The sequence below is a fragment of the Acomys minous genome (assembly GCF_964271855.1).
Source record: "Acomys minous genome assembly, chromosome: 2".
Classification (NCBI taxonomy): Eukaryota; Metazoa; Chordata; class Mammalia; order Rodentia; family Muridae; genus Acomys; species Acomys minous.
The window spans coordinates 130,362,624-130,378,337 of record NC_140484.1 but is presented as its reverse complement, the minus strand read 5'-3'; the positions used below and the strand labels follow the sequence as shown (position 1 = coordinate 130,378,337).

The following is a 15,714-nucleotide window of genomic DNA, read 5'->3' as shown; positions in this document are numbered from 1 at the left end:
GCGTTCCCTTAGGTTTCATGGGGTCTGGCTGGTGGAAGACTCCCAATCTACATGTTGCTATACCCATATATGTGCCAACCAAAAAGTCCCCAGTGTGGACCACCCCTATGCTGGACTCTGGGCCTTCAAGGTGCTCAGAGGATGGGAAGACATACAGATGAGGTTGCTGAACCCCAAGGTGACTCCTTCCCAGCCTCAGGGTCAGGAGAAGTTCTAAGAGAGCAGACAGTAGTTGCTGAGTCAGAAGTGCATGTGTGGGAGCAGGGACAGATGCTTGAAGACTGGGTGGGGGGGGCGTGAGCAGCATGGATAAGGCTCAAGCAGGGATCCAAAGGGTCTAGGAATGATGGCTGCCACTCAGGGAAGGTGTGGCTTGCTCCATGGCTGATGGGTGCCTTTCAGGGCATCTATGGGCGGCTCTTCGTGTGGATTGTGGACAAGATCAACGCAGCAATCTACAAACCACCCTCCCAGGAAGTGAAGAACTCTCGCCGGTCCATCGGTCTCCTGGACATCTTTGGCTTTGAGAACTTTGCCGTGAACAGGTAGTCTGAGGGGAACCCCACGCCTGGGAAATGCCAGGGCTCTTCCTTTGGGCATCTCTCCCCCCACCCCACCCCCCGCCACCACCAGACTTGGAACACTTGACTTCAGTCATCCTGGAAAGCCTTTCCATGCCTAGCCCCAGGTCAGCTGAGGCCAGCCTGGTTGGATCCTGGGGACTTGGGAGGTGGTCCCTGGTCTCTGAGCTTATGACCAGAGTCACTTCAGTTCTTGTAGTGTAGGATGTCACAGACCCCCGTGCTGAATATAAGACTTGAGGCTGCTGCTCAGCTGGGCTGGCATCAGGGCTCTCTCTGCTTGCTAGATATTGGCCTCTCAGTGACAAGCTGGTATCTCTCTATGGCCCACCTTCCTAGTGTCCTGACACTACATGAGGCCTGGTCACTCAAGGAAAGATCCCGGAGCCTGGCCCCTAGTCTATCTCTCCTCTGACCCTCAGTGACCTTAGACATGTCCTCTGTCCTTGCCAAGCCTCAGAGTCTTCTGCGTAGGGGCTGACTTGACATTCCTATCGTAGCCCGCCCGAGAGGCGTTTGTGTCGGAGGTCACACTGCAGGTGGAGTCAGGGCTGGGTCGGAGGGACAGGGCAGAAGTCGGGCGCCACGTGTCCGTGGTCCTCTGCCGTCCACAGCTTCGAGCAGCTCTGCATTAACTTTGCCAACGAGCACCTGCAGCAGTTCTTCGTGAGGCACGTGTTCAAGCTGGAGCAGGAGGAATACGACCTAGAGAGCATCGACTGGCTGCACATTGAGTTCACTGACAACCAGGAGGCGCTGGACATGATCGCCAACCGGCCTATGAACGTCATCTCCCTCATTGACGAGGAGAGCAAGTTCCCCAAGGTGGGCAGAGCAAGCCTCGGCTTCCCCGCCCGCAATGTGAGCCTGTCCTGGTGCTCCTAGGCTGGGTCCAGGGTGTTCATGTGGTGAGCGGGGATTACCTGTATCCTGGGCCCTGGGCCAAACCAGCAAGATCTAAGTACACTGCTGGCTCAGGATACGTGCTCATAATGGACTGACTATGGCTTGACGTGGGGAAGGAAACATAGGACTGCTCTCAGGGGAAAAGAAAGTTGAGATTAGAGTATTGATCTGGCTGGCCTCGAACTCCTGCGCTCTGGGCGTCCTCCAGCCTTAGCCTTCCAAATATTTCAGTCATTAGAAATAGATGCCCTAGGCCTGGGGATGTGCATTCAAGGTTGTGTGGTTCACAGATGGGCAGTGAAACTAAGAGAGCCTGTGTGGGGGTGTGGTGGGGGTAGCTACTGAGAAAGACGGGGGTCGGGGGGAGGGCTGGGAAGACAAGCATAGGGAACACCTGGAAGGCAGGGCCTTGCCCATGGCCACTCTGTTCCCTCAGGGCACGGATGCCACCATGCTGCATAAGCTGAACTCACAGCACAGGCTCAATGCCAACTACGTGCCACCCAAGAACAGCCACGAGACCCAGTTTGGAATCAACCACTTTGCAGGCATTGTCTATTATGAGACCCAAGGTACAAGCGGCGCTGCGTGTCTGTCTCTCTCCCTGTGCTCCAACCTCTAGGTTAAGAGTGAGGTGCAGAGTTCGGAGAGGATAAAGGGAGCCACATAGCCCTGGCTGGGCGGGGACTCACCATGTAGACCAGCCTGATCTGTAACCCACGGAGACCACCTGCCCGTGACCCCCTAATTCTCGACTTGCTTTTGCTTTTTTTCTTATACTGGGGGTCAAAGCTATGCTACGCAAGTGCTCCACCTGGGAGTTACATCTCCAGCCATTCAAAAGTTGTTTTTTAAAAAAAACACATTTAATTGTGGTTAAAGCATACATAATACAAAGTTTACCACTGTAACCACTTTACAATTCAGTGGCATGACACACCTTTACAATGCTGTGAGTCTTCACCACCACCCTTTTCCAGGGCTTTCCATGACCCCACCCAGAAGTCAATACATGCATAATCAGTAAATCCCACCCTCCACCTAGCCCAACACCTCCACTCTAATTTCTGTTGCTATGACCTCACCCCCTAGGTACCTCACTCATGTAAGTAGAGTCGAGGGGTTGGCTCTTAGAGTCTGGCTTCCATCTCTGATCACAGTGCCGTCTGCGTTCATCCACGTTGTGGCACGGGTCAATTTCCTTCACTTTCATGGCTGACTAACATTCTGCCACATGGGTACACTACACTGCTCACTTGTGCACGTGCTAACGGGAATGTGGATTGTTTGCCCTTCGGGTAGCACAAACAGTGCTGCTGTGGGCATCGGGTCTGTGTGAGTTCCTGCTTTGGGTTCTTCTGGGAGGGCTCAGTGCTCTTTTGTATAACAGGGAAACTGAAGCTCAGACAGAAATTAAATGGTTCTTTTATGACCTGGTTCAGCCTAGAAGACACAAAGTGAGGCCTAGAAACTTCCAGCGACAAGATCAGTTCATTAAAGGGGTGCTCGGGCATCTTCCCTTCTCCTAAGGGGGCTGGAGAGCTGGGTCAGCAGTTACGTGCTCTTCCAAAGGATCTGAGCTCCGTTCCCAGCACCCATGTGAGCTGGCTCGCAGCTGCCTTTAATTCCAGCTCTAAGAGATCCGGTGCCCTCCATGGGTTCCCACCTGTATATCTCAGATATATACACAGAATGATAAATCTCGCTGGTACACTCAAAAAGTAGAGACAGAGAGCCGGGCATGGTGGCACACACATTTAATCTCAGCACTCGAGAGGCAGAGGCAGGGGGATCGCTGTGAGTTCGAGACCAGCCTAATCTACAGAGTGAGTCCAGGACAGTCAAGGCTACACAGGGAAACCTTGTCTTGAAAAACCCAAACCACCACCAACAACAAATAGGTACAGAGGATCTCCGTAAATTCTGGAGCAGCCAGACTCACAGTCTATCTCAAACACAAATCTTAAAAAGAAAAGCTGGAAACCAGGCAGAAGGGTGGCAGAAACCTCACCCGCGGTTCCGCAATTCCTGCAGCATGGCAGTTTTCCTGCAGAGAGCCTTACTGACCCTCCCACCCACCTAGACGTGAAAGGCCAGCCCCAAGTTGGCATTCACAGTGGGGGTAATACACCGAGATCCTGCCCACTGTCCTGTGTGGTCCCACCCAGGACCAAAGGCCCGTGACATCCAGAGCAACCTAGGGTCATGGGTCATGCTCCCTCATGAACCGGTCCAGAAATCAGTGGGTGTACGCAGGGCCTGCTGCAGTGGTAAGTACCCCCTTTCTCCTCTCAGACAGGCACACCAAAGCCTTGAAAGGGACTTTCTTCATGTCACCTGGTGAGGCTGGCATAGCTCTAACAAGACCTTGTCATTTGTAACTCAACTCTTCCATCACCATGACACCCGGCCCAGGGTCTGCCCTCAGGGGTGGCCCGTGTCCTGTATTCGCCTGTGTTCCCATCCCTCAGGCGTCTCTAGCCTGTGGCTACCTCATCTCTTGCATCACCCTAGTTCCTTTGTCCCTGAGACTGGCAGCCCCTTCTAGGTGTTCTGAGTTGGTACCAGGGTCCTGGGTTTGAGTGTTAACTCTGCCATGGCTTGCTGTTCGGGCTTCAGTTTCCTCCCTTGTCAGATGGAGAAGATAGGGCCAGTCCCAGAACACGGGCAGGACACTGTAAAGTACACTGTCCTGCCTAGTTGTGGGGTAATTAGTTGCTCTGTTATTGGCAGTTCATAGCATCAACTTGTCTCTCTCTTAAGGGACGGGTCCCCTTCGTAAGGACTCTGGCATCTTAGTTCAAAACGCTCATAGTGTCTTGGGGATGGGCCAGTTGGGAAGGTACCCTTGCTCGTCTTTTGAGATAGAGACCCCCCAGTACTTCTTACACAGGCTGAGGGTGGGGCTGTGTGTTTGGGGGGGATTGCTCCTCATTTTCTCTGTGATCTCGGGTAAGCCAACATCCTCTCCAGGCCCAGTGCCCGACACGTTGGAGTGGATGTGGGTAACCTGGGTGAATTCTGAGGGTCCTTCTGGCTCAGATGTTGTGGGTTTGGGGGATCCCTTGCCGAGGGAAGCCATGACTGCTCTTTGCTGCCGCCAGGCTTCCTGGAGAAGAACCGGGACACCCTGCATGGGGACATCATCCAGCTGGTCCACTCTTCCCGGAACAAGTTCATAAAGCAGATTTTCCAGGCCGACGTTGCCATGGTAAGGCTGCTGGACATTCCTTTGGGCAGGAGGGGACCTGGACTCCAGGCCTGAATCCAGACCCTACCCTGAATCCTCTCCATCCATGGAGCCCCTTGAATCCCAGAGTAAGGACGAGGGGACAGCGCTTAGCTGGGCTCCAGAAGGGAAGGCCTGCAAGATGCCTCTGTCTGGTTCTCCTTTCCTGGCCCAGGTCATGCCTGGGGTCTGAGGCTGAGAGACAGATGATGCGGGAAGGGCACAAGGAGAGACATAGGATGTGTGTGGCATATTGGCCACCCTGGGCCCTGATACAGCGGACTGCCCCTTGGGAAGTGCAGGCAGGGGTCAGTGGGACTTTCTTGCTGGGCTGTTGGCCTTTTAGCCCATTCCTTTCTGTGTCCCTACTTCCCTGGGGAGGAGAGTAGGGAGGGGGACGTCACCATTGTCTGGTGCCGATGCAGGGGTCTAACCTGCTTGGGATGATGGCCAACCTTGACCTCTACCCGAGGCCTGCCCCGCCCTGTCTCAGTGGCTGTTTGGCTTTCTCACCCACATCACTTCTGCCTCACCTGCCTGTGGTTCCCCTTATAGTATCTCTGTGGTTATTCATCCGGCACTATCGGCCAGGCAGCGGCTTCTGTGAAGGTAAAAGCCCCAGCCTGGGGCCCAGGATGACCGTGGTGGAAGAGCCCAGCCTTATGGGGCTGACTCCAAGGGAGAGAGGGCTACTTTTTTTTTTTTTTTTTTTTTTTTTGTCTTTTGTGGAGTGGTTGCTTTTTTCGTTTTTTGTTTTTTGTTTTCTTTTGTGGAGTGGTTTTATGGAGTGGTTTTGGTTTTTGAGTTGTGTGTGCTGCAGTAACCTCAGTTTCTTAGAGGGGAAACTGAGGCCTACAAGAAGCAAGTTAGAGAAGGCTCCCAAGCCCTTTCTGCCTCGCCCCATTATTGGACCTACTTCTGTGTCCATGGGCCCTAAGGACTCGGTGGGACTCTGATGACACACTTAAATGTAGGTACAGGTGGTCTTCTGTTTTGTGGACGAGGGGCTGGGGTCCAGGAGGGGCTTCATTTAGCGTAAGGTCAGCGGGAACAGTGGTTCTGACTCCACCCTCAGGTCTTGGCTGCCACAATGTTTCCTATTCCAAAGGTGCTGAGGCCCTGGGCTACCGCTGTCCCACCTCCTCTCTGCTTCCCTCTCTCCTCTCTGCCCAGTGCTGACAGCCCTGTATATACCCTGCTCCTGGGCCCTCCCAGAGCCCCGGGATAGACCCAACACCCTGGGTGTTAAGGGGAGGAGTATACAAGAAGCCCGGCTAGATAGGGACTCTCTTCCCTCCTGTGGATGACTCTGATTCCTCTCTCTCTCTCTCTCTCTCTCTCTCTCTCTCTCTCTCTCTCTCTCTCTCTCTTTCTTTCTCTCTCTCAGACAGACAGACAGACAGACAGACAGACAGACAGACACACACACACACACACACACACACACACACACACACACACACACAGAGAGAACACATTGTTTCCTGGCTATGACGCATATAGACGCATTAGCAGTGACTGACTGTGACCTTGGACAAGTCCCTTCACTGTGCTGAGACAGGTTCCAATGCTGATGTGACACAGCATTGTCATCTGTAGCCAATGAGTCCAGCCCTGTTCTGCTTGCTCTGTCCCTCAGCACTGGGGTTACAAGTGTACACTGCCAAACTCTTTTTTTTTATGTGGTCTTGGGGGTGGGGATTGAACTCAGGTCTTCATGCTTGCAAGGCAAGAAGTCTACCAATTGAGCTACATCCCAGTCTAAGAAAAATCTGCAAGTGCTGGAAACTTGGCTGCCCTCTTAGGGGAAATCCCCTAAGACTACAGCTCTTCTGTCAGGGTGAAAACCCACAATGCTTTGGTGCCTACAAGAACCGAAGCCCTCTGCTTGGGCAAGTCCCCAACTCCTGCACTCTGAGCCTTTGACTCTTGTGTCTGCTGCTCCGGGGCAGCTCAGGGCATCGTGTCTTGTCCTAATCCACTGTTACAGGGGCCAGTGAAGCAGATGGAGGCCATTTTTGCAGGCACGAGGTATACCCAGAGAAACATCTCATCCTTGTCATGGCCACCAGACAGCTGCTCACTTCTGCCTGCTCATTGGCAGACATCAGAGTCCATGATGATATTTGTCCCCCCCTCAGACCCTTTTTGTGCCCATTTCACCTTGGCCTTTCCTGAACACCCACAGATGACTCAGAAATCAGGAGTCCTGAGGACAGAGCTAGACGGCTGAGGCTGGGAGAGCAAATCCCACACAGCCCTTTGCCCACTCAGCCACGTGCACTCACTCTTGCACTCACTTGCTCACTCACTCACTCACTCACTCACTCTCTCACTTGCTTGCTCACTCACTCACTCACTCACTCACTTACTCCTCACTCACTTGCTTGCTCACTCACTTGCTCACTTACTCACTCCTCACTCACTTGCTCGCTCACTCACTCACTTGCTCACTCACTTGCTTGCTCACTCACTCACTCGCTCACTCACTTGCTCGCTCACTCACTCACTCGCTCACTCACTTGCTCATTCACCTACACAGTCACTCATTCCATCCTCAAATGCTTATCGAGTGCCCTACATATGCCACATGTTGCCCTAAGTCCTGGGACACAGTGGTAATCAAATAGAAACCAAACCTAACCCTGTTCTTAGTCTTGTGTTCCAGCAGACGGGGGAACAGTGAGAGAGCCAGTAAATGAATGACGCACGCTGTGTTTGTTGGTTGGTGGATGACACATGGAGAAGGGTCGGGGTGAGGTAGTGGCAGACCCTGTGGCTGTGCATGAGGCTCAGGACAGGCCTTACTGGGATACTGCTAGGAAGCTGAAAGCACTGCCCCTCCTCAAGAGGGCTTTATCGCAAGAGGGGTATGCATGTGTAAAAGTTCCAGGTGCACTCCAGGCAGACCCAGGAGGCTGGAGTGCAAACAGATGTGGGGACCAGAGGCCACTGGAGTAGATCCTGGGGCTATGGATCCCCGTGGGACCTTGGCTTTCTTTGAAGTGAACTGATGGCCCCGGAGGATTTTGAGTGGGGAGGAATGAGGTTGATTTTAATTCCCAGGCCCCAGCTGCTTTGTGAATGGGGTGGTAGAGTCCCTGATGTGGTGACAAGGCAGGCAACCCGTGCAAAGGCTGAAGTGGGGAAATGAGAGAGCCAGGCTGAGGCTGGACCCCGCTAATGGGAACTGGACCTGAAGGTTTGTCTCACATGAGGGAAGGGTCATGAGGAATTAGGCACAGCTAGAAGGGGACAGTCTATGTACCATGGAGGACACCAGAAAGCAGTGCAGCCATACCCCAGGGGGCTGAGGTGTTGATGTGTGTCCTGGTGCACACATAGCTGTGAGTGTACCCAGACCCGGTGACATAGCAGCACGCAAGGCAGACCTGGCCTGTTCTCATGAGACCCCAACAGAGAGGACAGAGAGAAGGAAACAGCTTCAAGATGACAGACTCTTGAAGAGTGTGTGCCCTGTTCTGTGTTCTTAGTGTCTATGTCCTGTGTACATGTGCCACATAGTGAGCATGCCATGTGCACGTTACGCATGTGCATGCAGGGGTGTGTGCTGTAAGGGAGGTGTGTTGTGTGCTCTTAGTGTGTGCAAGTCATATATATGCATGAGTGCTACATAGTGTGCACTGTGTGGGAGCTGTTGGGGGGGGGAGTGTATGATGCATGTAGGCTCAGAGTGTGCATGTCACATGTGTTTTATAGTATATGTTCAGCAAATGTGCTGAGTGTCTGGTTCTTACCATGTTTGTGTCATGTGTATGCATTTATCCTGGATGGTGTACATGCTGTGTGTGAATTATATGCATTGTCATGTGGGGCATGTATTTTGTGAGAGGGATATGCATGCCTGGTGCATATGCAGGATGCTGCATGCTATATGGTGCAAATACTATGTGCATGTTAAATATGTGCATGTGAGTGCTTATGTCATGTGTATCATGTGTGGTGTCTGCATGCTCAGATGTCACCTGTGTGTATAATGCTGTAGGATGTGCATATGTGTGTGGTACGTGTGTATTCTCTGTGTGTCCACTGGGATGTGTGCACTAGGTGCATGTATACTGTGTACATATGGTGTGCATTGTGTATGCTCTGTGTTATGAGCCACATGCTCTGTATGTATGTGCTGTTGCTGAATCAAGAATTCTGTTGGGCCAGAGCAAACATCGCCCCACCCCTAGATCCCCTAAGCAAAAATTTGAATGGAACTTGAGATGAAAAAACACTTTGTGTTTCGGAACCAAAGACATTTGCTTTCCTGCAGAACTCATTGGACGCTATGGCTTATCACCTGAATTTACCTCCCATGCACTTCATACATGTGCTTCTGCACCCCAGAGTTTAAAGTATTTATTTTATTTTATTTTATTTTATTTTATTTTATTTTGTGCCTGAGTGAATAGAAATGAGCCGCATGCGTGCAGGACTCCTCAGAGGGCAGCACAGGGCGTCGGGTCCCTTGCACTGGAGTTACAGGTTGTTGAGAACAGTCCTGTGGGTACTGAGAGACTGAGTCCTCTGCAAGAGCAGCAAGCACGCTATCTGTTGAGGCGTCTCTCCAGCCCCCTGCACGCCATAGTTTTGATGCTAAAGGACACGATTGGATTATGCCTCTAAAAATATTAATGTTAAAACAAAATCAAGTTTACTAAAGAGTTCACACACACACACACACACACACACACACACACACACACACACACACACACCAGCCAGGAAAACAATACTGTGTTCTCTCTAATCTATGTCCTGCAATGTTCCAGAAGGTTCATTTCCTGTTTGCTTGATCTCGGTCTTCCCTCGTCCCCTTTCTCCCTGTTATTTTACAATGTTCCGAGAGGATGCCATATAGGCAGGGGGTGTAGAGAGCGTCAGTGGCTCATCAGTATCTGGCAGCGAAGCAACCTGGCCCTGCAGGAGGATTATCCAGGTTGCTCACACTGCCCCCTACCCCCACCCCACCCGCTAATCCTACAAGCATAGCAGGAGAGGTCATGGGCTCTTCAGGCACCCCCCCCAAGACTCCTCCAGGGTGGAGTGACCACTCCAGGTGGCTGCTTGGATGGCAACAGTGGAGACTCAGCACCCCTGTCACTAAGATGACCCCCCCAGCATCCTGAGGACACCAAGGCTGAACCCCTCATTTACAGAGGGAGGGACTAGGACTCAGAGAGGGACCGATCCTGGCCCAGAGTTTCCCAGCTGATGGTGGGAGGGGCCTGGAGGGACACTATTAGAGGTTCTAGGAAGCTCCCTGGAGTGGGTGTCTGAGGTCTAAGCTCCAGCCCAGGCCAGGGGTGTCACGGGAAATCCCCAACTGCCCCTATACTCAGGCTCTGACTGACCTTGGTGGCTTTCCCTGGTACTTCTCTCCCTCCTAGCCAGCTGCTGGAGGGTGGGAGGGGGAAGGCGTGGCCCCTCCCATCACTGTCTGTCTGTCCCCCTGCTACAGGGTGCTGAGACCAGGAAGCGCTCGCCTACACTCAGCAGCCAGTTCAAGCGGTCGCTGGAGCTGCTGATGCGCACACTGGGCGCCTGCCAGCCTTTCTTCGTGCGTTGTATCAAACCCAATGAGTTCAAGAAGCCCATGGTGAGCCTCGGAGGGGACGTGGCGGGGAAGGTAGGGGGCACGAGATGGGTGGGACAGGTGGGCAGTGCAAGGTCTTGTTCTCTCAGGGGACTAGAGGGCTTACCAAGTTGCTGGAGGCACAGGGGCTCCAAAGTCACCCTGGCTTCGCTGCCTCCCAGCTGAGTGGTTGTGCCTGAAGTCATAACACTGCCCTGTGCATCAGTTTCCTTGAGAATGAAAATCAGAGCCACCTCTTCCCCAGAGACCGTGCCTCCAGATTGCAGGGTGCCTATTAAGTGCTTAGCAAAGAACAGTGTGGTTCACGCTGGGGCCCCTCTTTTGAAAGCCCCCCTCCTGCTCCCCCACCCCCCAGTTCAATGCCCACCTCCTTCAGGAAGTCCTTCTGGACTCCTTTGCCTGGAGGTCCTTTTTCTTGACTTTTAGTGACAGCATTTGTTAGCCTTTCTTGCCTATGAGGAAGTGACAGTCCTTCAAGAATTTGAGTTGTCACATGCGGCTCTGGGATATTAAGGGGCTCAGGTCCCTGCAGGCTGCCTAGCTGCTAGCTCCCTGCTTTGGTGCAGGCCCTGAGAGCTGTTGTTTATCCAGAGGAGAGGGGGCATCCAGGGGAAGCTGGGTGTGGGGTTTAGGGAGGGAGGGAAGGCTGGGGAAAGTGACCCAGAGGGAGAGGAAATGGGCTGCGGAAGCCGACCTTCCGCACACAGCTGTCCCCGCCAGGAAATCATTTCCCAGAGTGGGTGAGTCTTGTCCTTTTCAGACCTCAGGTCTCCCTGTGCAGGGTGACAGGGCTGGGCACTCGCTCCCCTGGGACCCTTTTCCCAACCCGGGCCTTTCAGTGTCTGTAGCCTCCTTACCTGCCTCTCTGCCTCCCACTTAGCCCTGTCCCCACCCGCTCACCCTTTCACGACACTGGCAATGATGTCATTCGTGTCCTTCTTTTGAGATAAGGTCTTGCTATGTAGCCCTACCTGGCCTACACCTTGCTATACAGATCAGCTCACAGACACCCAGCTGCCTCTACCTCCTGACTGCTGGGATCAAAGGGATGCCCCACCAGGCCTGGCATGACATTATTCTTAAAGTAAATCCTGCTCCACATCTCATGGCTGCAAACCTTCCCCGGATCCTGCCACCCATGGGCAAGGCCCAGATTCCTAGCCTGGCCTTAGAAGGCCCCTGGGCCTCGCTTTCTGCATTTTCTTTTTATCTGACAGGTGTAGTCCTGTCTGGAGGGATCACATTGGCTATTGTGTGTCGATTAGAAGGATGTACCTCTTCCTTAAGAGAGTTGTTTAAATAGTCTTGGATCAGCGATGGAGGCCATGTGAAGGGCAGTCTGGGGCTGTGCGGAGTACCTATCTCCTGGCAGCCTTCACTGTGCCCTGGCCTGGGCCCCCTCCATGTCCCTTCCAGCAGGCCTTGCGCTTTTAACGTTCCACCGGCCTTGGAAGAACCTTCCTTCAATTTCCATGAAGCCTCTTGCGTCTCCCAAGGGACACAGACCTATGTCTTCTCTGTGATCTGATCCTATAGCCCATGGCTGCCTCGCCTGCAGGTCCTCTGTCTGTGCCGGTCAAACACAGGGCAGGGCCTGCTTTCCCCGCAGTGGCCTTGCCCTGAAGCCTCTGGTTCTGGCCCACCAGCTCTTCGACCGGCACCTGTGTGTGCGCCAGCTTCGATATTCGGGCATGATGGAAACGATCCGCATCCGCCGTGCGGGCTACCCCATTCGCTACAGCTTCGTGGAGTTTGTGGAGCGCTACCGTGTGCTGCTGCCTGGAGTGAAGCCAGCATACAAGCAGGTACAAGGCCAGGTACACCAGCAGTGGGGAGGATCCCAGTATGGTTTGTGACAATGACCGGAGCTTGGCATCTACTTGGCCACATCAGGTACTGCTGTGACGATAGGGCAGGACAGAAGGGCACATATGAAGCTGCCATGGTGGCTGTCATCTAGTTGGCTTGAAGAGAAAACAGATATTCACCGAAGGCGGGGTTAGGCTGGGTCAGTCACACAGCCAGATGGGGACAGACCTGCCTCCCAATCTCAAGGACACTTGGGAGCTTTTCTGTGTCTTCAATACCCTATTCTTCCACCCAGGGCGACCTCCGAGGGACATGCCAGCGTATGGCCGAGGCTGTGCTGGGCACACACGATGACTGGCAGATTGGTAAAACCAAGATCTTTCTGAAGGTGAGTGCAGTCTGTCCTGGCTGCCATGGCTCGGCCATATCCAGTGGCCTCCCTGCATGGGATGTTTCTGAGGGAGTTACAGGGTGTGTGTGTGTGTGTGTGTGTGTGTGTGTGTGTGTATGTGTGTGTGTATGTGTGTGTGTATGTGTGTGTGTGTGTGTGCGCGCGCGCGCACGCGCGCGCGCACGCGTGCACGCCTGGGCTTCTCAACCCGGGGGTTTAAGGCAAGTTGCTGAGTGATTTCTGCCTTGCCTTCTGTCTGTGACAGGCTGGGCCTGGGATGGTCAGGAGTGGACCCCAGGCCCCTTCTTATGGTTTTCTGCAGGCAGTGTCGTGAGGGTCAGCCGCGTACTATTGTCTATGGGTCTGACTCAGCCTCCAGCTGGAGTTCCTGGCTCCCACAGCCTTCTAAGAAATAGTAGGCAAGAGCAAGAAGCTGGGCCCTGGGCAGTCATGGCCAGAAGAGTACACTGCTAGGGACAGTGTGGCCTTCCTCATTTCCATTTCCTCTGTTCTGGTGACAGAGCAGGGCCCCTCCTCTGTGGAGGCAGGGCTGAGCAAAGGCCAGCTGAGAGAAGAAAGGGGAGGAAGCAGCCTTTAGGGGGTCTGGTTGAGGGGGAGCCTGTTTAACTCCTCTCGTGTGGGCTTTCAGTTGGCCCCTGCACCTCCCATGCCCTTGTTTCTGCATTGTGATATATATATATCTGTGTGTTGCTTGACTGCTGGCTGGACAGTGAGTTCTGTGTGCCAGGCCTCCCGATGTCCTCCTGCTAGTGGCGTCGGGTAGAAAGTCTTGTGCCCAAAAAGTAAGGGACTGAAGTCAGGCTGAATGATGCAGGAAACATGGGACGGTCAAGCGCCAGGCATGTGTTGGCAGAGACAACAGACAGGTTCGCAGTGGTATTTAGCACTAGAAAACTCACAGGGGCACCATGTCCCCATGCTCACACATCTGTGCTTTTTAGGAATTCCACATGTCCCAGTGCCATCCGTCCGTTCATCCATGCACCCATCAGATGAGTTTTTACCTTCCCCTAGTGAGACTCAAAGACCAGCCTTCCAGTCAGGCACACATTCACCTGGTCTCCCATAGCACTGTGCCTCCCCATGGGATGTCCCAGATGAACCAGTGAAGTTTCAAGCATCATCTAACTGGCTTGAGGAGTGGGGTCTGGGAGTCGGGAGGGGAAAAGCGGAGGATGCTGGGAGGGGAAAGGCGGAGGATGCTGGGAGGGGAAAGGCGGAGGATGCTGGGAGGGGAAAGGCGGAGGATGCTGGGAGGGGAAAGGCGGAGGATGCTGGGAGGGGAAAGGCGGAGGATGCTGGTGGGACATGGAGTGTCAGGGTGACACATATGCTGTGGGGTAGGTGTGGAAGGTCGTAGGAAGGTTGTCCAACTGCGTGTGAAGGAGAGGGTCGGAGGAGGATGCATGGGCACCAGGAGACTCCCGATAAAGAGTTTGGTACCAAGATTGTAGAGAGAAAAATAGCAGAGTCCGGGGTTGAAATGATGACGGGAGGAACCAGGATGTGACATTCTTGAGTCTGTTCCCCAGTATAGTGAAATAAGGTGCCTCTACCTCCTCTGGTTCCTTCCCCTGTCCCCAGGCCTCTGGGGTATATCCACAGTCTCTCATGGCACTAGGAGGTCACTGAACAGGCTCCCCCAGCAGGGCTGGGAGCCTGACATGCACATAGAGTTGTGACATATGACAGCACATAAGGCTGAGTTATGAAGGAAGATAGTTCTGCCTGGACTGAGGAGTTGGTCCTCGGGGGACACTGCTCAGGAGCTCTGCCTTTCAGGACCACCATGACATGTTGCTGGAGGTGGAGCGGGACAAAGCCATCACAGACAGAGTCATCCTCCTCCAGAAGGTCATTCGGGGCTTCAAAGACAGGTGAGTCTGCGTCAACAACTTCTGCTCCCTCAGCACCCCGGACTGGGAGCCTCCGCTCCCCACCTCTGCTTGCCTCACCTCGGCTCTCCACATGCACACCAGGAATGAGCGTGCATACCCATGGTGCACACATGGAAATCACCACACACGTGTGTGGCGGGCACACGTGATCACAAAGTCATGGAGGAACACGGGTACAGACCACACAGTAGTTTGCCCTTCCCCCACACGTGGAGACAAGAGGTATGTCCACCGACATCCTGCTCCCCTAGGCACGCCTGGGGATTTGATAAGCTACAAGGGAGTAGCTCATATTCTACACTGAGGACATGCATACATCGGTGGTGGTCCACACATGGGCAAGACCAACTCTAGAGTATGGTTCGGGTACCACAGAAACCCACAATCTGCCTTGTTTGCAGTTCATTTGTCCCTCCCTCTTTTCCTCCCTCTGTCTCCTCATCACCTGAGCATCAGCCAGCCTCTTCCTCCCAACCTGCTCCTCCTCCAGTTCTCTCTGCAGCCATCCGTCCTCCTCCGATCGGCTCTCAGCCTTGTTTCTCCATGCACAAGCGAGCGAGCGTGCAGGTCCTGGAGTTCTGGCTTGTGCCAGGACAATGGCCACCCTTCCCCTCCTGTGTTTTCTTACTCTCAGCAGATACTTGCTGTTGCTGTGTGGCCTCTGTCCCCATCAAGCCAGAGGCGACTGTGGGTTCTAAGAAACAGCCTACTGTGTGTAAGAGAGCAGCACCAGGCTCTTCAGAGGCAGGCAGGGACAGGGGCTCTGGTACTAGCCTCCCAGGTCTCAGTTTCCTCACGCACAAAGTCAGAGAGCCGGACAATTTAAAGGGCTCCCTCTTTCACATCATTTCACCCCTGATTTGGCCGCTCATGCACTCACTCAACAAGCATCTTTCTAATTCCTGCCTTCAAAGCTCTCCTGTGATGAGCCTGCCAGGCAGGACAGACACAGGCCTTACTCCTCATTCCTTCCAGATGGTGGTGCCGTGTGTTGTACGGAGAGCTCCTGTTCCTTGCCCAAGATTGCAGGCCAGGGGCCCAGTGTACTGCCCAGGCCACCAGCTCTCTGCTTTGAAGCCACCAATGTCTATCTCCCTTTCAGGTCCAACTTCCTGAAATTGAAGAGTGCTGCCACACTGATCCAGAGACACTGGAGGGGCCACTACTGTAGAAGGAACTATGAGCTGGTGAGGGCCCCCTCCCACGCCCTACCCCTGATGCTGCTTGCCAGGCCATGGAAGCAGGCTGTGTTTCCTTGGCAACAGGACTTAACC

The 15,714-nt window shown here is 53.7% G+C and overlaps 1 protein-coding gene across 3 annotated transcripts in view; it reads left to right on the top strand.

Annotated features, from left to right (window-relative positions):
- MYO7A (myosin VIIA) overlaps positions 1 to 15,714 on the top strand; it is a 70,131-nt gene that overhangs the window by 25,380 nt on the left and 29,037 nt on the right. For all 3 annotated transcript variants that reach the window (XM_084768180.1, XM_084768179.1, XM_084768178.1), the window contains 9 exons: positions 403 to 545; positions 1,196 to 1,406; positions 1,924 to 2,059; positions 4,592 to 4,698; positions 10,187 to 10,324; positions 11,968 to 12,126; positions 12,426 to 12,518; positions 14,325 to 14,419; positions 15,543 to 15,627. In XM_084768180.1, coding sequence (XP_084624306.1) covers positions 403 to 545; positions 1,196 to 1,406; positions 1,924 to 2,059; positions 4,592 to 4,698; positions 10,187 to 10,324; positions 11,968 to 12,126; positions 12,426 to 12,518; positions 14,325 to 14,419; positions 15,543 to 15,627 — 1,167 coding nt within the window. The remainder of the gene's footprint in view (positions 1 to 402; positions 546 to 1,195; positions 1,407 to 1,923; positions 2,060 to 4,591; positions 4,699 to 10,186; positions 10,325 to 11,967; positions 12,127 to 12,425; positions 12,519 to 14,324; positions 14,420 to 15,542; positions 15,628 to 15,714) is intronic.